This window comes from Rhinatrema bivittatum, chromosome 8 (assembly GCF_901001135.1).
Source record: "Rhinatrema bivittatum chromosome 8, aRhiBiv1.1, whole genome shotgun sequence".
Lineage (NCBI taxonomy): Eukaryota > Metazoa > Chordata > Amphibia > Gymnophiona > Rhinatrematidae > Rhinatrema > Rhinatrema bivittatum.
Window position 1 is genome coordinate 28,459,184 of NC_042622.1, and position 23,187 is coordinate 28,482,370.

Sequence of the window (23,187 nt, forward strand, 5' to 3'; positions counted from 1 at the left end):
TCAACACTCAGCTCACTGACTTCTTAGAAGACCATAATATCCTACACCCTTCACAATTTGGGTTTCGTAAAGCCCGCAATACTGAAACCCTATTACTAGCAATGACGGACACCATCCTTAAAGGCATGGATCATGGAAAGTTGTACTTATTTGCCCTCCTAGACATTTCGGCAGCCTTCGATACGGTCAACCATCAAATCCTAATTACCTGCTTAGCAGAGATAGGTATTTCTGACACAGCCCTTTCCTGGTTCTCTTCATATCTCAACCATAGAGAATACTTAGTAAAAATTGATAAGTATGAATCCTCAAGCATCCCCATCACACAATGCATCCCTCAAGGATCCTCCCTATCCTCCACCCTCTTCAATATTTATCTCCTTCCTCTATGCCATCTGCTCTCCGACCTAGGCCTGAATTTCTTATACGCAGACGATGTGCAGATCCTCATCCCCATACAAAATCCCTCAATGAATCCATGCAATTCTGGGAATCATGCCTTGCCTCTATCAACTCCTTGCTATCTAACCTCCACCTAGCTCTAAATGCATCAAAAACAGAACTCCTCATTATCTCCAATCACCCGGACCGCATTTCCCTTCCTACTCAGCATAACACAGCCACACCCCGCTGCAATCCGTAAGAGACCTAGATGTCCTCATAGATCAACACCTTAATTACAAACCCCATATCAAATCCCTCCTAAAAGGGAGCTTCTACAAATTAAATATCCTCAAAACCTTAAACCCCTCCTCCACACTCAAGATTTCCACACAGTACTACAGGCGACCATGCTCACTAAACTGGACTACTGTAACTCCCTCCTCCTGGGCCTTCCTGTCTCCACGATCAAACCCCTCCAGATTCTACAAAACGCCATGGCCAGGGTCATAACCAATACCCGTAGAAGGGACCACATCACTCCCATATTAAAGGATTTGCACTGGCTGCCCATTACCTTCCGTATTCAATACAAAACCCTTACCATCCTACACAGTTCATTGTACAAACATAATTTCCCCTGGCTAGAGGAAATGCCATGTTTCCGCTCCACTGAGCGCCCCACCAGAACTGCCCTTGCTGGCACCTTACACACACCCCATCTCTCAAACCTGCTCACCTTGCCCTCACCAGACAAAGAGCCTTCTCTATCGCTGGCATCTCCCTCTGGAACTCACTCCCCACCTTTCTCCGTCTAGAGCCATCCTCATACAAGTTTAAAAAAGGACTCAAGACATGGCTCTTCAAGCAGGCGTACCCTGATGCTAATCAAACCTAGACAGTTACACGATCCTGTACTTACCTGCCCTAGCCTCCTTTCATCCCTGTTCCTCCCAGTATCTCTCTCCTGTTCCCTTATAGCCCATCCCTCCCCCCCCCCCCCTTCTACCTTAATTGAATTTTTAATTTCGTATACTTGTATAACTGCATTTTAATTTCATATCCTTGTATAACTGCTTTCAGTCACTACAGGTATATTATTTATATAGATTCTGCTTCCTCAGTTTTAACTTCGTATCCTCAGTTTTAATTTTGTATCCTTGTATAGCTACATTTAACCACTACAGGTACATTATGTATATAGTTTCTGCTGTTCTTAGTTTTTTATGATTTTCTGACTTCCTAAATTGGCTTCTCTGCTGCTTTTCCAATCTGATCTCCTATTTTCTCACTTAGCATTTCTCTCCCTTCCCCTCTTCTTCTCTTTTCTCGCCTTCCCCCCTTTCCCCTTCCCTGTTCAATGTAATTTCATATATTCAGTTCAGTGTAAACCGGCATGATGTGCTCCTCGAATGTCGGTAAATAAAAGTTCATAAATAAATAAACCTTTACATAAGAACATAAGAAATTGCCCTGTTGAGTCCATCAAGAAATTGCCATGTTGGGTCCATCAAGCCCAGCATCCTGTTTCCAACAGAGGCCAAACCAGGCCACAAGAACCTGGCAAGTACCCAAATACCAAGAAGATCCCATGCTAGTGATGCAATTAATAGCAGTGACTATTCCCTAAGTCAACTTGATTAATAGCAGTTAATGGACTTCTCCAAGAATTTATCCAAACCTTTTTTGAACCCAGCTACACTAACTGCACTAACCACATCCTCTGGCAACAAATTCCAAAGCTTAATTGTGTGTTGCGTGGAAAAGAATGTTCTCAGATTAGTTTTAAATGTGCTACTTGCTAACTTCATGGAATGCCCCCTAGTCCTTCTGTTATCTGAAAGTGTAAATAACTGATTCACATCTTCTCGTTCAAGACCTCATGATTTTAAAGACCTCTATCATATCCCCCCTCAGCCATCTCTTCTTCAACCTGAACAGTCCTAACCTCTTCAGCCTTTCCTCATAGGGGAGCTGTTCCATCCCCTTTATCATTTTGGTTGCCCTTCTCTGTACCTTCTCCATCGCAACTATTATCTTTTTTGAGATATGGTGACCAGAATTGTACACAGTATTCAAGGTGCAGTCTCGCCATGGAGCGATACAGCGGCATTATGACATTTTCCCATTTTATTAACCATTTCCTTCCTAATAATTCCTAACATTATTTGCTTTTTTGACTGCTGCAGCACACTGAGCTGACTATTTCAAGAACTTTTTCCTGGGTGATAGTTCCTAATATGGAACCTAACATCGTGTAACTACAGCAAGGGTTATTTTTCCCTATATGCAACACCTTGCACTTGTCTACATTAAATTTCATCTGCCATTTGGATGCCCAATCTTCAAGTCTTGCAAGGTCCTCCTGCAATGTATCACAGTCTGCTTTTGATTTAACTACTTTGAATAATTTTGTATCATCTGCAAATTTGATAACCTCACTCGTCGTATTCCTTTCCAGATCATTTATATATATATACAAGCCGTTAAGCCCGTTAAAACGGGCTACATCCCTCTGTCTCTCACCTCCCCCTCATTCTCTCTCTCCTCACTCTTCACCACCCCCTACCTCCCTCCCTCCCTCCCTCTCACCCACTCCTCCCTCTCCTCTCACCCACTCCTCCCTCTCCTCTCACTCACTCCCTCCCCCCTCTCACTCTCCCTCGGTCCCACTCCCTCCCTCCTCTCTCCCTCCCTCTCACTCACACTCAGTTCCTCCCCCTCAGTCCCACTCCCTCCCTCTCTCTCCCCCCTCTCTCTCTCTCTCCCCCCTCACTCAGTCCCCACTCTCCCTCAGTCCCACTCCCTCCCTCTCCCTCAGTCCCACTCACTCCCTCACTCAGTCCCACTCCCTCTCTCTCCACCCCTCTCACTCAGTCCCTCCCTCTCTCTGTCAGTCCCTCTCTCTCTCCTCCCTCGCTGCCGCCGTCGCCGCCGCTGTCTCCCGACGCCGCCGCTACCACCGGACGCCGCCGCTGTCTCCCGACGCTGCCACTGGACGCCGCTGCCACTGGACGCCGCCATTTTTTTTCGGCTCAGACCGATGTGCTCGCACGCACATGCGCGGTAGAGCTGGTCTCTACTGCGCATTTGCGGCACGTCGGTCATCCTTCGTTTATTAGGTAGGATTGAAAAGCATCGGTCCAAGTACAGATCCCTGAGGCACTCCACTGTTTACCCTTTTCCACTGAGAAAATTGACCATTTAATCCTACTCTCTGTTTCCTGTCTTTTAACATCGCCTCCTATCCCATGACTTTTTAGTTTTCGTAGAAGCCTCGCATGAGGGACTTTGTCAAACGCCTTCTGAAAATCCAAATACACTACATCTACCGGTTCACCTTTATCCACATATTTATTAAGCCCTTCAAAAAAATGAAGCAGATTTGTTAGGCAAGACTTCCCTTGGGTAAATCCATGTTGACTGTGTTCCATTAAACTATGTCTTTCTACATGCTCTATGATTTTGATCTTGAGAATAGTTTCCACTATTTTTCCCAGCACTGAAGTCAGGCTCACTGGTCTATAGTTACCCAGATCGCCCCTGGAGCCTTTTTTAAATATTGGAGTTACATTGGCCACCCTCCAGTCTACAGGTACAATGGATGATTTTAATGATAGGTTACAAATTTTAACTAATAGATATTTCATTTTTGAGTTCCTTCAGTACCCTAGGATGCATACCATCTGCTCCTTGTGATTTGCTACTCTTTAGTTTGTCAATCTGGCCTACTACATCTTCCAGGTTCACAGTGATTTGGTTCAGTTTGTCTTGCCTCATCGCCCTTGAAAACCATCTCCGGAACTGGAAAAATTCCATTTGTCTTTTGGTGCCCACGAACCATTGCGAATTAGACAATTTTGTTGAAATTGTCTAATTTGTGAAAAACGAATGCACATCTGTAATACATATGTAGTTTTTATGGCTTCATTAATATATCTTTTTTCATATGCTGAACTTTGGATTGCCCATTACAGCCTGATTGTTAATGCTTTAATGATAGCACCTGGTTGTGGAGATGATAAGGTAATGTGGGGGTCAACAGGATCTTTGCTGGCCTTTTTTGATTAAATATTCTCATGTCGCTCTCCCATCTCAGCCTCATGTCTTAAAGTAATCAGTACCACAGGGCTATGCTATCTGTGGTCTAGAGGAACCGTAATGGCATATACCCCCTTAAAAACCAAAACAAAAAACCCCTCAACCTGTGATCAGTGTTGTTTCTATGTAATACTGTATTTTATGCAAAACTTCAGTTAAGATCAGTTGAAAGAATTTTACTTCCAAAAATTCTTAAAGCCTGTAAGTAACTGGCAAAAAAAAAAAGCCCAAGTTTTTGTTCTTTAAAAAGTGGACTGTTGTTTACCACCTTGCTTCTACAGCGTTTTTTGTATTTTTTTCTTTTTGTTTTTTAATGTACACTTTGGTCCCATGATTTTCCTTTGGAAGTGCTGATCAAGATGGCCGGCTCTGGCACAGCAAATTCTGGTTCAAGGTGGAGGTGTTAGATCAGGGTTTCCCAAGCTTTTAGCCAATGTGACACCATTTTAAAAAATCATGTAACCCCCAGGCATAGGATTCTGCTTCAATCTATCCCAATTCACCCTCACTGCGCTCAAGATGATCCTCTCTCTAAACCTCCGCCCTCTCCAGAGGACTTCTCTCTTAACCTCCTGCCCTCTCTTGCCTCCACCCCTGCAGCTCTTCTCTTCTTACATCCCCCAGCTGCTCTGAGACTCTTCAGCCTTTTTTTTTGTGTATCCTCCCAGCTGATCCTCTCAACCCCAAGCACTTCTTATAACGCCCAACTGATCCTGTCATCCCCTTTCTCACCCTATCCCATATTCCCTTCTCACTTTCATTTTACATCTATCAACTTTCAGCCTCACCTCCTCTCCTACCCTTCTCTCATCCTCCCAGCTCCTCTATTATAATCCTTCAGTCAATCTCTCCTCCCTCATCTTCCATTGCCAACCACTAATCAATTGATCCAGCTCTTTCACCCCTCCTTCATCTAATCCCTCCCTTCAAGCAGCTCCTCTAAACATCACCCAGTGCCAAGGTCAGTGGCCACATTTTTCTGTGGGCCCTGGGTCACCTCCACTTGAATGTTGCTGCTAGGAAAAGCTTGTTGGGCAGACTGGATAGACAATTTGGTCTGCTGATAATATTATGTTACTATGACAATGGGGGAGGGCAGCCTGCTGCCAGGGCCAATATTTTTTGCTAAGGTATGTTGGGGGGGGGGGGGGGGGTGTGTGAGAAGAGAGGAGCCAGGGCCATCTTCCCCAGCCTGTGTACATTCAGCCCTTCCCTCCTCTTATAGCTATTCTCAAGCCCTTCAATAGCAGCAGCATTAGTAATGAAAGTTAGCATGGAGCCAGTGTAAGCTCACAGCCGTTCCACTCCCTCATGCGAGCCTTCCTATTACCACAGAAATTCATGCAAAAGCGAGGCCAGTGCAGGGCCTGTGTGGTGTGTGCTGGGTTGTAGGCCTCACATTGCCATCCACTGCTGCTGCTGCTCTCTACAGAAGAGCACTGCCATGTGTGTGGTATTTGTGACCCCAGTGTGGGAAGCCCTGTGTTAAATGCTTTGACAGAAGCAACTGGTCACTACCTTATTTCAGACCAGCGGGCTGATATCCTAGAATGCTTAGGGACTAGCATTTGTAATTTCAGTACATGCTGCAGGACTAAATTCCAGAATCTCTAACGGTGGGAGTTTAAACCCTTTTTTTCCCCCCCCTCCCCCCCCCCCCCCCCAAATAAAAACAAAAAAACCATCCAATCTATCAGGCATCTATAAGCAAAGAGCCCTCCAGGAGACCTAACATGACTTTATGCATAAGAAATCAACAAATGGGGGAAGTATGCTTTTCCTAATTATAATATTCAAGATGTTTAAAAAAAAAATGAAGACAAAAAGAAAACCCTATTTCTTGACCATTCCTAAAATAGATTCCCCAAAATGGTCTCAATGTGGGTTATTTATACCCAAGTTCTGCACTACAATATATTGAACATAAGACATGAATACATACTCTAACATCATCTCAAGAGAGCACAAATTGACACTTCTGGATTTGCAAAATATTTTTTTAAATGCATTTTATTTTAAAGCAACTATTTGAAACACTACATGATAGGGGGGGGGGAACCCCTAATTATATAGAAATATTGTACAATTTATATAATTTCAGCCACCTGAATTCAGAAAAAAGAGTGGGAGCTGTGGTTTTAATAATGGACTGCAAATGGCTGAGAGGACCTGTAGGAATTGATCAACACTAACTGAATTGAAAACTGAAGTCAGACTGGGAGTGTTTTTGTTGAATGCTGAGATAGGGAAGGTGGATCCCACTGAGGAGTATCCAGTGCTGAGTCTGGCATTTGTGCATTCTGCTGTATCTGCTAATTCAGGGTAGCTATTCATGCAAATTGTAAAGCCATGTTACAGTTCCATAGCAGGTTCAGCTCATCTCTATATTCCTCAGAAAATAAACATTTAGCTCTGATTTTGTGAATAAATAGGGTTTGAGGTAAGAAGCGGAAAAGGAGGGTGACTAAATATACCAATGCCTCTTTAGCCATGAAGTGCAATATCTAGAGCAGATAATTTAAACAAAACATGTCAAAACAAGCCATTTGCTCCTGTGTGTATTTTTTCCTCCTACAGCTTGTGGGGTTTCATTTTCACAATATCTTAAAAATATATTTTGCCTATTGGCTTATAGCTATCCAAAGTCATTGTATATTTGCAGGACAAAAGACAAATGAAAACACAACATAAAAATTAACTGAATGGCAAGCTGTCTATTTACATTTCCAACATTATTCACATGAAAACATTTCTACAGATAGTTCTCCCAAAAATCTACAATGAAAGTCAGTTAGGTCTTCTGATTTTTTGAACCAACAGCGCTCATTGGGAAGATGTCTTCTGTTCTGTAAAGTTTTGGCAGCTCGTAGGCCTCTTGCTTAGGGGATACATATTTCTGAAACAAAGACAAATAGTAAACTGCAAAGAGTAGCATGCAACTTCTTGCTAAGACAAGTTTAAACATGCATCTTTACAATAAAGGAGGAAAAGCTTTGAAGTATATCTGTTCCTGACCTGATTACTTTCATGATCTTTCTCCTAGTTTAGTTTTTTTTTTTAATAGATTTAATAGATTTTTTTTAATAGGTCTGTACCTTCTACTTTCTCATGCAATGAAGTTCCAATCTCAAACTTCAATGAGCCTAACCGTGAGACGTGACAGCTGAATTCCACAGCAAGTGCAGAAAGAAAACCAAAGATGATCCTTATAAGCACTTTACCAGGATTTTCAGCAGGAGGAAACTACAATTACAATTAATGTAGTGGCACCCTGGTCCATTCACCTGAAGTGAGTTGAAAGGGAACAAGAGATCCATCTTTAGAAGATATGGTTTTATTTTCTAATGAAAATACACATAGACAAAGAAGGTGTGAATTAGCACAGCTCCCAAATTAGTGCTAATTCCAGTCTCTGTGGAATGTTTTTAATATATGTGTGTTTATTTTACTTCAACAAAAATCTGTAAAGAATATAACATTTTTCCAAAACATGGTGCTTAGGCATTATCTATGCAGAAGGTATTGACAAGGCGCATCGATGTGCCTGCCCAATACATAGCACACGTGTGCATTCGATGCATGGTCCACAGGTACATTTAATGCATCAAAGCCCTCCGTGGATGAGGCCCATGCTTTGTTGCTGCACCTCGAGGCATCACCACATCGTACTCAGTGTAAGAACACAGCCACATCAACTTCCAGGTATCTGAAGCCATCAAAGCACCAGGTCTCCTACAGCTGCACTCAACATATCTAGCCTCCACGCACATTCTTCATGCTGCAACTTTATGCTTTGCCAGTCCTTGAGAGGGTGCAGGAGTTTTGTTACTTCTGTCCCCTCCAATCACTAGATTCCTCACTCCTTCACAAATGCTGGTGCAGGGCTTCCAGTAGGAGGCACTGGAATAGGAGCCCCTTGTTTCTAAAGAGAATGTTTCACCACCCACACTAGCTCAAAGGGAATGTCTGTTACTTTGAATACTGTGTACAATTCTTGTCGCTGCATCTCAAAAAAGATATAGTTGCGATGGAGAAGGTACAGAGAAGGGCAACCAAAATGATAAAGGGGATGGAACAGCTCCCCTATAAGGAAAGACTAAAGAGGTTAGGACTTTTCAGTTTGGAGAAGAGACGGCTGAGGGGGGATATGATAGAGGTCTTTAAGATCATGAGAGGTCTAGAATGGGTAGATGTGAATCGGTTATTTATTCTTTCGGATAATAGAAGGACTAGGGGGCACTCCATGAAGTTAGCATGTAGCACTTTTAAAATTAATCAACGCACAATTAAACTCTGGAATTTGTTGCCAAGGGATGTGGTTAGTGCAGTTAGTATAGCTGGGTTTTAAAAAGGTTTGGATAAGTTCTTAGAGGAGAAGTTCATTACCTGCTGTTAATCAAGATGACTTAGAAAATAGCCACTGCTATTACTAGCATCAGTAGCATGGGACAGACTTAGTTTTTGGGTACTTGACAGGTACTTGTAACCTGGATTGGCCACTGTTGGAAATAGGATGCTGGGCTTGATGGACCCTTGGTCTGACCCAGTATGGCATGTTCTTAGATTGTAGACATAATGAAGAACATAAGAAATTGCCATGCTGGGACAGACAAAGGGTCCATCAAGCCCAGCATCCTGTTTCCAACAGAGGCCAAACCAGGCCACAAGAACCTAGCAATTACCCAAACACTAAGAAGATCCCATGCTACTGATGCAATTAATAGTATGGCTATTCCCTAACTAAACTTGATTAATAGCAGTTAATGGACTTCTCCAAGAACTTATCCAAACCTTTTTTGAACCCAGCTACATTAACTGCACTAACCACAACCTCTGGCCACAAATTCCAGAGCTTTACTGTGCGTTGAGTGAAAAAGAATTTTCTCCGATTAGTCTTAAATGTGCTACTTGCTAACTTCATGGAATTGCCCCCTAGTCCTTCTATTATTCGAAAGTGTAAACAACCGAGTCACATTTACTCGTTCAAGACCTCTCATGATCTTAAAGACCTCTATCATATCCCCCCTCAGCCGTCTCTTTTCCAAGCTGAAGAGCCCTAACCTCTTCAGCCTTTCCTCATAGGGGAGCTGTTCCATCCCCTTTATCATTTTGGTTGCCCTTCTCTGTACCTTCTCCATCGCAACTCTATCTTTTTTGAGATGCGGCGACCAGAATTGTACACAGTATTCAAGGTGCGGTCTCACTATGGAGCGATATAGAAGCATTATGACATTTTCTGTTCTATTAACCATTTCCTTCCTAATAATTCCTAACATTCTGTTTGCTTTTTTGACTGCTGCAGCACACTGAGCTGATGATTTTAAAGTATTATCCACTATGATGCCTAGATCGTTTTCCTGGTTTGGCCTCTGTTGGAAACAGGATGCTGGGCTTGATGGACTCTTGGTCTGACCCAGCATGGCAATTTCTTATGTTCTTATGCTCTGGGTGGTAGCTCTAATATGGAACCTAACATCATGTAACTACAGCAAGGGTTATTTTTCCCTATATGCAACACCTTGCACTTGTCCACATTAAATTTCATCTGCCATTTGGATGCCCAATCTTCCAGTCTTGCAAGGTCCTCCTGTAATGTATCACAATTTACTTGTGATTTAACTACTCTGAATAATTTTGTATCATCCGCAAATTTGATAACCTACTCGTCGTATTCCTTTCCAGATCATTTATATATATATTGAAAAGCACCGGTCCAAGTACAGATCCCTGAGGCACTCCACTGTTTACCCTTTTCCACTGAGAAAATTCACCATTTAATCCTACTCTGTTTCCTGTCTTTTAACCAGTTTGTAATCCACGAAAGGATGTCGCCTCCTATGCCATGACTTTTTAGTTTTCTTAGAAGCCTCTCATGAGGGACTTTGTCAAACGCCTTCTGAAAATCCAAGTACACTACATCTACCAGTTCACCTTTATCCACATGTTTATTAACCCCCTTCAAAAAAATGAAGCAGATTTGTTAGGCAAGACTTCCTTGGGGTAAATCCATGTTGACTATGTTCCATTAAACCATGTCTTTCTATATGCTCTACAATTTTGATCTTGAGAATATTTTCCACTATTTTTCCCGGCACTGAAGTCAGGCTCACTGGTCTATAGTTACGGGATCGCCCCTGGAGCCTTTTTTAAATATTGGCGTTACATTGGCCACCCTCCAGTCTTCAGGTACAATGGATGATTTTAATGATAAAATTTGTAACCTAATAGATCAGAAATTTCAGTTTTTAGTTCCTTCAGTATCCTAGGATGCATACCATCCCGTCCAGGTGATTTGCTACTCTTTAGTTTGTCAATCTGGCCTACGATATCTTCCAGGTTCACAGTGATTTTGTTCAGTTCATCTGACTCATCACTCCTGAAAACCATCTCCAGAACTGGTATCTCCCCAACATCCTCATTAGTAAACACAGAAGCAAAGAATTCATTTAGTCTTTCTGCAATGGCCTTATCTTCCCTAAGAGCCCCTTTAACTCCTCGGTCATCTAATGGTCCAACCGACTCCCTCACAGGATTCTTGCTTCGGATATATATATATTTTTTTTTTTAATTATTTATTTTGCATATTTCAAACTTGACAAATTCAAAATCAGAAAAAGCATAATTCAGGAGTACATAGAATAACATTAAGTATATTATCCTAAGGGAAAATATATAATCTGTATATAACATACTGTCACAAAATATAATTATCTAGACTCCCTATTACCAAACAATGGGGGAGAGTTCCATTTCATAAGCAAGTATCTACTAAAAAGAAATATGGACCAAACACTGAGAGACTTAGGAATATACACATTCTTTCCTACACTATGAAGAAGATGTTATATGCTCAGTCTCATGGCTCCTTCGGCTCTCTACGTATTTTTCTAACTGTTCAGGTTCATAATAAACAAATCTTGTACCATCAATTTTCATTACGCATTTACAAGGGAATCTAATATTTAACTGAATCCCAAAAGTTTAACCTAATTAGCCAACATTAAGAATTTCTTACGCCTTGTTTGAGTCTCCTTAGAAACGTCAGGCTAGACCCATTATTTTTTTCCCCAGATATAAACAGGATCTTTTACTTAGGAATAATTTTAATACTTTATCTTTATCTTCTGAAAACTTAAATTTTACCAATAAAGTTCCTCATATTTCCATTTGAGAACTATAGAAAGTGTCTATCAATTCGATAACATTAAGTGACATTCCCTCTACTGGTGGATTTTCATTTATTTGTTCTTCTTTCTTCTTCTGTAGAAAATAGGCCTTCCGTATCACTGGTAACATATCAGATGGTAATAATAGTATTTCTTGAAAGTAATTCTTTAATTGTTCTTTTGGAGAAGTCATTTTGCACTTCGGAAAGTTTAATATCCTTAGGTTGTTATACCTTATAGAGTTTTCTATATTTTCCACCTTTTTCTTCAGCATCGTTTCTCCTTTGATTATAGAAAGCTGTACTTTCTTTATCTGGTTTATTTCTTCTTCCACTTTCATCAAGTTAACAGTATGTTGATTTATTTCTGGGGTTAAATTATGTAAAGTTGTTTGCATTTCTTTTATGTTTAAGGACAAATTCAACAAAGCATTTTGCGTCGACATTATCGCCTGCCATATTAAGTCCATATTTACAACTTTAGGTTTTTCAATCGGTAAGAAAGGTATTAAATTTATAGCTTGAGGTAAAGAAGTACCTTGAGCTTCTGGATTTCTTTGAGGCTGAGCAATCTTCACTGCTAATCCAGCTTCCATTCCGCTGGTTGCAGCTCGGTCCAAGCCGATAATTCCCTCCACTTGTGGGGAGGAGATGAAGGGACCTCTCGATCTTTCTAATGGCACCGTTTCTCCAGCTGCACCTTCCCCAATAGGGCTCATTTCCAAAGACTGCATCCGTCCTCTTCTTGAGCCAAAGTCCGCAGCGGTCTCGGCATCACCTGGTGGATTGGGAGTTGTAGGAGCCCCGGGACTTAGAGTAGTATCTCCCAGGAGCAGAGGTGCTTGCTCTCCACCTAACTGCTCAGCGGGATACTCTGGGGCAGTTACCTCCGCCAGGGATTAGAAGCCCGAAGGCGTTGTTTGAATCAGCGCGGGTCTTGTGGGGCTCCCTCTCTTACCCAGCCTTTACACTTTGTGTGTGGCATCTCTTGGAGGCCGGCAAACAAGAAAAGTATCCAAAAAAAAAACCGCTTCAGGAGCTTCACACACCAAGGTCTCTCTCGGGCACCATCTTGGGCACTCCCCCATATATGTTACTTCGGGTATATTTAAAAAAGTTTTTATTATGAGTTTTTGCCTCTGTTGTCAACTTCAATTCAAATTCTCTCTTCGCCTGTCTTATCAATGTTTTACACTTTACTTGACAATGCTTATGTTTTATCCTATTTTCTTCAGATGGATCCTTCTTCCAAGTGTTGAAGGATTTTTTTTGGCTAAAATAGCCTCTTTCACCTCATCTTTTAACCATGATGGTAATCGTTTTGCCTTCCTTCCACCTTTCTTAATGTGTGGAATACATATGGACTGCACCTCTAGGATTGTATTTTTAAACAATGTCCATGCCTGTTGAACACTTTTAACCTTTGCAGCTGCACCTTTCAGTTTTTTTCTATTTTCCTCATTTTATCAAAGTTTCCCTTTTGAAAGTTTAGTGTTAGAGCTGCAGATTTACGTATTGTCCACCTTCCAGTTATTAGTTTAAATTTGATCATGTTATTTATTTTATTTATTTATTTAAGCGTTTTTTTTATACCGAGGTATAGCTATCAGCCTTCACTCCAGTTTACAATTATAACAACCTGATACATTAAAAAACTTTAGAAAATGTAAAACAGAAAGATATTTACATACAAGAAAAATAAAACTTCAACGTTTAAAACAGGATAGGTCTGTGATCGAAACTAACATATAACAAGCAAATTCAGCGTTTATAACAGGATATATCCGTGATCAAAATCATGCAGGGTCAAGCTACAAAATGTTCTGTGTCATGTTCTTAGAATTGTTAATGTTATTGGTAGATGAGATGAAATTTTAACCTATACCATCTTTGTATGTTTGTCTGAATAGCCATGTTTTGAGCTCTTTTTTAAATGATTTAGAGTTGCTTTGTGAGCTCAAATGTTCTGGTAGTGAGTTCCATAATTTCGGTCCGGCAATGGATATGGCTCTGTTCCTTGTGGTGGATAGTTTGGCTAATGGGAGTGATGGTATTTCTAGTTGTAATTTCCTTATGATCACTGTTGCCAAGTGACCCCACTACAATTACCTCTCTCACCAAATCCTCCGTTCCACTAAGAATTAAATCGAAAATAGCTCCCTCTCTTGTTGGTTCCTGAACCAATTGCTCCATGAACCAGTCATTTATTACATCCAGGAACTTAGTCTCTAGCAAGTCCTGATGTTACATTTACCCAGTCAATATTGGGGTAATTGAAATCTCCCATTATTATTGCACTGCCAAATTGGTTAGCTTCCCTGATTTCTCTTAGCATTTCATCATCTGTCTGACCATTTTGTCCAGGTGGAAGGTAGTATACTCCTATCACTATACTCTTACCCAACATACATGGGATTTCTACCAATATAGATTCTACTGAGCATTTAGTCTTGTATGATCTTTATCCTGTTGGACTCTATACCCTCCCGGACATAAAGTGCCACACCCCCACCAAGTTGATCCTCCCTATCATTGCGATATAATTTGTACCCTGATATAGCACTGTCCCATTGGTTATCCTCCTTCCACCAAGTCTCTGTGATGCCAATTATGTCAATCTCATCATTTGCTACTATACACTCTAACTCTCCCATCTTACTTCTTAGACTTCTGGCATTGGCATACAGCCATTTCAAAGTGTGTTTTTTGTTTGTATTAACAACCTGCTTTTCAGTTGTTAGGGATAATTCAGAAATCATTAGCTTCGGTGATTTTTTACATATAGGCACATGGACTATGTTTGCTTTTAATGGAACCTCTCTGTTGGGGTGCCCTAACTCTCCTGTTTCATTAGTATCCTTCAAGGATACATTGCTCCAAACCATGCACTGCTGAGTGACTGTCGGCTTTCCCCCTTGTTCTAGTTTAAAAGCTGCTCTTTCTCCTTTTTGAAAGTTGGTGCCAGCAGCTTGGTTCCACTCTGGTTAAGGTGGATCCCATCCTTTCGGAAAAGTCTCCCCTTTCCCCAAAGGTTTCCCCAGTTCCTTACAAAGCTGAATCCCTGTTCCCTGCACCATCGTCTCATCCACGCATTGAAACGTTGGAGCTCTGCCTGTCTCTGGGGACCTGCATGTGAAACAGGAAGCATTTCAGAGAATGCTACCCTGGAGGTTCTGGATTTCAGCTTCCTACCTAAAATCCTAAATTTGGCTTCCAGAACCTCTCTCCCACATTTTCCTATGTTATTGGTGCCCACATGTACCACGACAGCTGGCTCCTCCCCAGCACTATCTATAATTCTATCTAGGTGATGCGTGAGGTCTGCCACCTTTGCACCAGGCAGGCAAGTTACCAAGCGGTCCTCACGTCCACCAGCCACCCTGTTATCTACATTTCTAATAATTGAATCACCAACTATGATGGCTCGCCTAACCCTTCCCTCCTGGGCAGTAGCCCTGGGAGACTTGTCCTCAGTGCGAGAGGACAATACATCACCAGGAGAGCAGGTCCTTACTTCAGGACCACTTCCTGCTACACCAGGGTGATGTTCTCCTACTGGGAGACCTTTCTGATCCAAGGCAGCACTGGGGCTGCCAGACTGGATTTGGGACTTGGCTACTATGTCCTTGAAGGTCTCATCAATGTACCTCTCTGTCTGCCTCGGGTCCTCCACGTCTGCTACTCTAGCCTCCAGAGATCGGACTCGTTCTCTGAGAGCCAGGAGCTCTTTGCACTGAGTGCACACATACAATCTCTCACCGGTGGGTAAAAAATCATACATGTGACACTCAATGCAAAAGACTGGAAAGCCCCCCTCTTGCTGCTGGACCGCTGCCTTCATCTTAGTTTTATTGAGTTCCTAGTTAATTTTGAGATACTAATGGAGTTGGAATTAGAGTACTTTAAATTTACAGGTGAATTTACTAATTAATCAGCTAGTGTCCTACAAGGGAATGATTAAACTTTCAATAAGGGCTGGTACAATAGTGTGATTTAGATAAGACCTTGATTGATTTTTAATGAGAAAGTGTCTCGTGCCTAAAAATCAAGGGTTGAGTGGGTGGGAAAGACAGATACTAGAATTAACTATCTCTGGCTTGCTTATTACCTCAGACACACACAAATTCTAAAGAATATATCCCTTAATTTCACCTTTCACCAAACTTTTATAAGCCCAAAAATTTCTGAAAGCTATACTTACCAATCCTCTTTAACCACCGTTAAACTAATCTCCACTCAGTTAATGGGAAGGGTTTGGTGCGGGGCCTCTGGAAGCTGGGGATGTGGAAGTCAATCCCTGGATCACTTGCGGTGACTTCTGGATGCCTCTCCCAGGGGATGCTGGGAGCAGTATGCAGATGAGCCTTCCGGTCCTCCTCTACTGGAAAGGTGGAAAGGGTGCGGGGCCTGTGGAAGTCAATCCCTGGATCGCTTGCGGTGACTTCTGGATGCCTCCCCCGGGCGATGCTGGGAGCAGTATGTAATGAGCCTTCCAGTCCTCTACTGCAAAGGGTGCAGGGCCTCTAGAAGCTGGGGCAGTGGAAGTCAATCCCTGGATCGCTTGCGGTGACTTCTGGATGCCTCCCCCGGGCGATGCTGGGAGCAGTATGTAATGAGCCTTCCAGTCCTCTACTGCAAAGGGTGCAGGGCCTCTAGAAGCTGGGGCAGTGGAAGTCAATCCCTGGATCGCTTGCAGTGACTTCTGGACACCTCTCCCGGGGGATGCTAGGAGTAGTATGCAGATGAGCCTTCCGGTCCGATCCTCTTGATCATACTTCCCCTATAGAAGATCTTACCTACTCATTTATTTAACTTTCTGATTTGGGAGACGGAAGGAACTTTCTGGCCTCTCCTCTCCACTTTTGTTACTGTGATCCTTCAGCCTGGAGTCTGTTTTGTCTATCAGTGTGAACACATCATCAAAACTCTTGTTACAAGGTTCTTCATTATTCCACTCAATTACACCAAAGTCAAGTCTTTCAAAAGTGGTAATCCAGGATGTTTCCCCTCCAGGGAAAATGGGAGATGCCCTCCCCGCCCTGCCATGTCACAATATTTGTTATTGAGGTCCTGGATCAGCTAACCCTTGCTATATTAGGTTTAGAAGAGGGGTTCCTCTAGTATTCCTTCTGACCCACTTCTAGATCCTCTTGATCATACTTCCCCTATAGAAGATCTTACCTACTCATTCATAGAAAAAATGGGAAAGACAGTGGGTGTCAATGTATGTAAGGATAAAGACCCTGTTCAGAAATCTTTGGTCTCCAAATACTGCATATGCCATCAGAGCCCACAGCTCTCTCAACTCACAATATTCTCAATATGTTACAGCTGAGAATGTGGGAAACTCCTATTTCTGACCTATTTCCTATAGCCAGCAAACTAGATCTCAATTATAGATTGCAGAAATCTCCTGGCTTTGGAGTTGTTCAACTCCCTCATCAGTCCATCACCATCGAGTCCACACTAAAGAAGGCAAAAAAAAAAAAAAGAAGAACATGTATTCAGTCCAATTCACCTCCAGGCAAAGACCAGAGGCTGCTCGATAATTTTGGAAATAGAGGTTTTCAGAGCTCATACTTACCACTCATTTCTCTACTTACCAGTTTTATATGGTGCAATATCTCCATGATTGCATTCAGAAACTAAAGCCTTTTCTACAAGTGCTGTTAGATGTGGAAGAATTCATCAGCACCATCTACATTCTGTCTATGAATCATTTGATCATTTGCATCAGTAGCATGGGATTCTTCTTAGTGTTTGGGTAATTGCCAGGTTCTTATGACCTGGATTGGCCACTGTTGGAAACAGGATGCTGGGCTTGATGGACCCTTGGTCTGACCCAGCATGGCAATTTCTTATGTTCTTATGAACCTCAGCAGCCTCTATCAGAACTCATCAATCGGCATGGCTTAGGGCGAGCAGCATCTGAGAAGACATCCTTTGGGATGCAACCTGTTTGGCAAAAAGACTTCTTTGAGATGCTCCTTCTTTTAGTTTTGGAGATGCCCATTCTGTCTTTTTCAACACTAACACCTCCTGCCCCTTCCAGCTCAGTGACAGCAACCACTTCCAGCCAGTTCTTGCCAGAGGGAATGCCATCACCCAAAGACAACACAACAGGCCCAGCCTAAGCCTGGGCCCAGTTTTTGATGTCTCTGAACTCTCATCAGTCCTCCATCCCCAAGGAGGGCAGAATCCAGGTCTTCCTGGATTTGTAGTGCCTGATAACCAAAGGCCGCTGGGCCCTAAAAATTGTGGAGTCTGGATACCCTATGCATTTCTCCCAGCTGACATCCCTTCTACATTGTTCAACTCTTAATCCAGATTTGTCCTGCCTAACGCAACTTCATCTGGATGTGCAATTGTTCCTTCAACAATAGGCAATAGAGCTGGTTCTGGTATGCCAGCATGTGCACGGCTTCTACTCCCTAAGAAATCGGGTGAAGTGAGGCCTATTATTCTGGATTTAAAACTCCTGAACAAACATATATACCAAGAGAAATTCAAAATGAATTCCTTCAGTATGATTCTCCCCTATATCCATAAGAGAGAATGAATGTGAAAAATGCGTATGCTCATATACCCATCTATCCTTCCCGCTGGCACTACCTTCATTTCAAGATAGATTCTTCCCATTATCAATACAAAATACTCCCGTTTTGGCCTATTGGGAGCTCTGAGAGTCTTCACCAAATGCCTTGCAGTGGTAGCAACACACCTGAGTCATCAGGGGGATTCAAAGTTTTCCATACCTGGACAACTGATTAAGTCATAGCAACCTCTCACGAAGAGGCGTTGCTCTTCTTGCATAAGACGATCTGTCTTCTTGAAGTTCACCAGAAAATCCAATTCCTGAACAAGTCAAATCTAGTTCTGACTCAATGGATAAAATTAATCAGAGTGTGAATAGATTCACTACAAAAGAAGGCATTTTTATCATCAGATTGAATGAGCATCATGACATCACTCATTTTCAGGCTGCTCACCACTCAGCAGTTAACAGCCTGACAGATTTTCATTGCCTTAGGTCATATGGTGGTGGCCATACATGTGATCCGGCATACTTACCTTCACAATTTTGGTCTGCATTGGAGTCTACACAGTCAATGGTATCAGCTAACTCAGCCACTATTGATAGTATGAATTTCAGGAGACATGGAACAAGAATTGCACTGTTAGTTAAACTCCCATGGCGGATGCCTCCATGAAGAGGTGGGATGCCCACATAGAATAATTTCAGAACCAGGCACTTGGTATCTTGAGGAAAACCATTATCAGATCAATCTGCTGGAAATAAGAGTGATCAGATACATTCTGTCAATGTTCACATATTTTCAACAAATAAGTATCTTGATTCAAACAGATGACAAAGTTGCAATGTTTTATGTCAACACAGAGGCACAGTTTTGTGGATCCTCTGCCAGGAAGTATTAAAGATCTGGCAATGGGCAATCAAGACTCGAGTTGTTCTACCACACGCTAGTGGATCATCTCAGTGAGGTATTTCACCCATACAAGTGATCTCTCAACAAGCCACAGTCAACAAGTTATTCGACTTATGGGGGTCTGCTGCCGGTTGACTTATTCACCTCAGAAATGAACAGAAAGCTTGACCAATTTGGCTCAGTTCTATCCAGCAATCCCAGGTTTACTTAGGTCGCTTTCCTGCTCAATTAGGGGGAAAAGCCTCATGTATGCTTTTCTCCAAAATAGTACAGAAGCTTATGCAAAACTGTGCTCGCTTGATTCTCATAGCTCCAGCGTGGCCCACACAAATGTGGTTTGCCAGTCTTGTATAACTCTCCTACAGTCCTCCAATACATCTTTGGGTAGACAAAGAAATGCCTATACCATTCAAATCTTCCATCTCTCAACCTGATGCTGTGGATGTTGAATGTTCAATAATCGCGGATCTTTCTTTGCCCAGAAACATTGAACATAGTGTAGTTTTGGCTAGGAAACTCTCAACTAGGTGAAACCATGCTTTTAAATGGAATAGATATTCCAGCTGGTATCAGCAAACACCTTAGATCCCATCTCTTGTGAGCCCAAGCAAATGTTATCCTACTTGCTCTTCATTTCTGGCCCAGGCCTCTCTGTGTCCTCCATCAGAGCACATCACAGTAAAATGGCAGCTTATCATGTCTCAATCGACAATAAGCCCATCTCCACTTTTATCCACTGGTTTCAAGATTGATGAAAGGTTTATGGCATATGGAGCCTCTGGTGCCTTCCAGTTCCATTGGACTTGAACATTGTCCTCCCTCAATTAATGGAGCCACCCTTTGAATTTTTAAAAACAATTTCTCTTAAGTCCTTGATGTGGAAAGTAGTTTTCCTGGTAGCAGCAACTTTAGCTAGAAGAGTCAGCCAACTTCAAGCTCTTGTTTATTATCCACCATATATACAATTCTTTCATAATAGGGTGGTGCTCACCCAAAGTTTCTCCTGAAGGTGATCTTGGCCTTCCAAATCAATCAGTCCATTGTATTACCTACTTGCTTTCTGCGATCATATGCACATGAAGGTGAGAAAACCCTTCATATGTTAGATTGCAAAAGAGATGTAGGCTACAACCAAAAAAAGAACTCAGCCCCATTATAAAATTCAATAGTTCTTTGTTTCATATGACCCAAACAGACTTGAAGTAGCAGTCACCAAATATACATTGACCAACTGGATAGCAAAATATATTCAGCACTACTACACTTCAGCAGACTTGCAAATCACACACTGTCAAAGCTTATCAAGTGAGAACTATGGCTTCTTCTATTGCCCATTTGCAAGAAGCACTCTGTGAAGACATCTGTAAAGTTGCAACATTGTTGTCTTTACAATTTTATGTCCCACTAATGTCCGACAGTAAATTTGGACAGGCAGTTTTGTCCTCCCTGTTCCCTCAGTAGTCTACTCTCCACGGTGGAGGCTGGGTTGCTTACATACGGGCTGATTCAGTAAAGTCCACGGGAGAGCGGGCGAATGCCCGCTCTTCCGGCGCGCGCACAGGCCACTCGCCTGTGCACGTGATACAGTATTTAAATTAGGCTCGGCGGTAGAAACAGGCAAAAGGAGGCGCTAGGGACACTAGCGCGTCCCTAGCGTCTCCTTTTGGCCTGGAGCGGTGGCTGTCAGTGGGTTTGACAGCCGATGCTCAATTTTGCCGGTGTCGGTTCTTGAGCCCGCTGACAGCTACAGGCTCGGAAACCGGACGCCGGCAAAATTGAGCGTCCAGTTTTTGACCCGACAGCTGCCAGCCGACTTCAATTTTTTTTTTTTTTTACTTTTCTTATTCTTTGGGACCTTCGACTTAATATCGCCATGATATTAAGTCGGAGGGTGCACAGAAAAGCAGTTTTTACTGCTTTTCTGTGCACTTTCCCGGTGCCCGAAGAAATTAGCGCCTACCTTTGGGTAGGCGCTCATTTCTGAAAGTAAAATGTGCGGCTTGGCTGCACATTTTACTTACTGAATCGTGCGGGAATACCTAATAGGGCCATCAACATGCATTTGCATGTTGAGGGCGCTATTAGGTTCGGCGGGTTGGACGCACGTTTTCCGCCCCTTACTGAATAAGGGGTAAGGGAAAACGCGCGTCCAATGGCAGGTTAACAGTGCGTTCCGTCGGAGCGCACTGTACTGTATCGGCCTGATAGTAACCCAATAAATGACAGCAAATAAAGACCAATTGGTCCATCCAGTCTGCTCATTTTTTCAGGTCTTCATTACTAAGGATATCTCCCAGCCGTAGAAGCTTGACCACTTGTCAAGCTTCTTGTCAAGTTGACTCCTTAGTCAACTTAGGGCTGGATTTTCTATCTTCACAACGGTTTGTGAATCCCGGCACTAATGGGGGGTCGAAGCGGGGGACGGGCCTGCGAAAGCCAGCAGCAATCGCACCACTGCAGTGTTATCGCTGCCGGCTTTGGCACCATTGTAAAAGGTGATGCTATTGGGCACGCTACTGGCGGCGATAAGGGGCTTTACCTTTTCGCTGTCAGTGAAGTTTCCGCGGCGTCCGCCCCGACGCCACCCCAACGACTCCTCTTCTGGTGCTGATAACGCCCCGACTCCGCCCAGATCTAGGTATTGCACGTCAAAAGGGACTTTTCGCATGCGATAGGATTAGAAAATAACCACCTTAATTTCTATTATCTTGTTTTCTACCATCCTGGATAAATGAGCATACAAGTTCCCATACTTAATCCAACCCCTACCCTAATTACCACTAAGTGTTGTAATAATCTAAACAGCTACAACCACTAGTGAGGCTGCTGTCTAGCCCAGTGCCATTCCAGCATAGTACCAGACCAGCACCAACCTACCGACATTAACCATTTGGTTGCTGGGGAGCTGTAACGAACAGGCTACTATCCAACAGTTTATGCAAGGGTGGGCAACTCCAGTCCGCAAGAACTCCCAGTTAGTTGTTTTTTTAGGATCCTTAATGAATATGCATGAAATACAGTGAGCATGCATACTCTATTGTATGCAAATCTATTTCATGCATATTCATTAGGGTTATCCCAGTTAGGGGCAAGGCAGGATGAGTTGAACAACATAAGGCAAGCCAGAGGAGAGAAGGCAGCTGGCCAAGACAGCAATTAAGCAGGAAGCCTGGTTGCTGAGGTGAAGAAGGGAGCACAGCTGGCGCCTTTATAACCAGCCACTTGATGGTATCAGAGTGCACCAGCCAGGCTGTTTATCGCTGAAGGGGCTACAAAGAGCGCTGTTCCTGGGACCTGAGGTGCTGGTGCCATCATAGTGGTGTCCTCACTGGTTCAGGGCCAGTTGGCATCCTGGGATGAGTGCTGCCAGGGGCATCCAGGGAACAGGAATTCTGGAGGCATCATGGTGGAGTTATTGCTACTTCAGAGGTAGTCTGTGTTCAGGCATGAGTGCTGCCGTTCGCGGGATGACCTTGTGACTGGCGAATGTTACAAGGAGCTAAGGAAGCACTGAAAGCCCCACCAGTCTCTCTTCTAAATTTTAAAACAAAGGGAGACAGGGGAGTGAAGACACACATGAACTCATCACAAGGCACAAGCTTCAAAAGTAGAGGGGAGAAGTCAGTATGGTGTGGGCAGCCAGCTCAGTTATCTTGGCTGCTGCATGCGGCTACGAGAGCTCCTGCACTGCTGCTGCTTCCAATACTCAACGTGCTCAATGCACACTCTTCCTGTCTTACTCAGCCTGAAGATAAGATAGAGGCTTGGAAGATGAGTTGCTGTGTGCATTATGTCTTCTGTACAAAGCAGGTTTTAGCTATCTGTGCCATGCATGCTGCCCATTAATTACCACACTTCAAAACTCCTGCTGTAACTAGGAAGAAGCAGCATGCATGATTACACATGTTTTCAGAAAGGAATTCCTATCAGTTTAAGAGCCACTGCTGATGTCTTTTTTTGCTGGAAGGTGCTGAGAGCAGAGCCCAGATGCTGGCCTAAACGCTGCACATCAGGTAATGGTGACTTTTCTGTGGCATACCTGATCAAGTCTGAAGGCACATCAGTATGCCATGGCACACTGATTGGGAAACA

The 23,187-nt window shown here is 42.9% G+C and overlaps 1 protein-coding gene across 4 annotated transcripts in view; it reads right to left on the reverse strand.

Annotated features, from left to right (window-relative positions):
• Window positions 1-6,474: 6,474 nt before the first annotated feature.
• The window catches only part of BCAS4 (breast carcinoma amplified sequence 4), a 75,520-nt gene continuing 58,807 nt past the window's right edge, over window positions 6,475-23,187 (reverse strand). For all 4 annotated transcript variants that reach the window (XM_029613593.1, XM_029613592.1, XM_029613595.1 and 1 more), the window contains exon 6: window positions 6,475-7,378. In XM_029613593.1, the coding sequence (XP_029469453.1) occupies window positions 7,274-7,378 (105 nt within the window). In that variant the 3' untranslated portion in view covers window positions 6,475-7,273. The remainder of the gene's footprint in view (window positions 7,379-23,187) is intronic.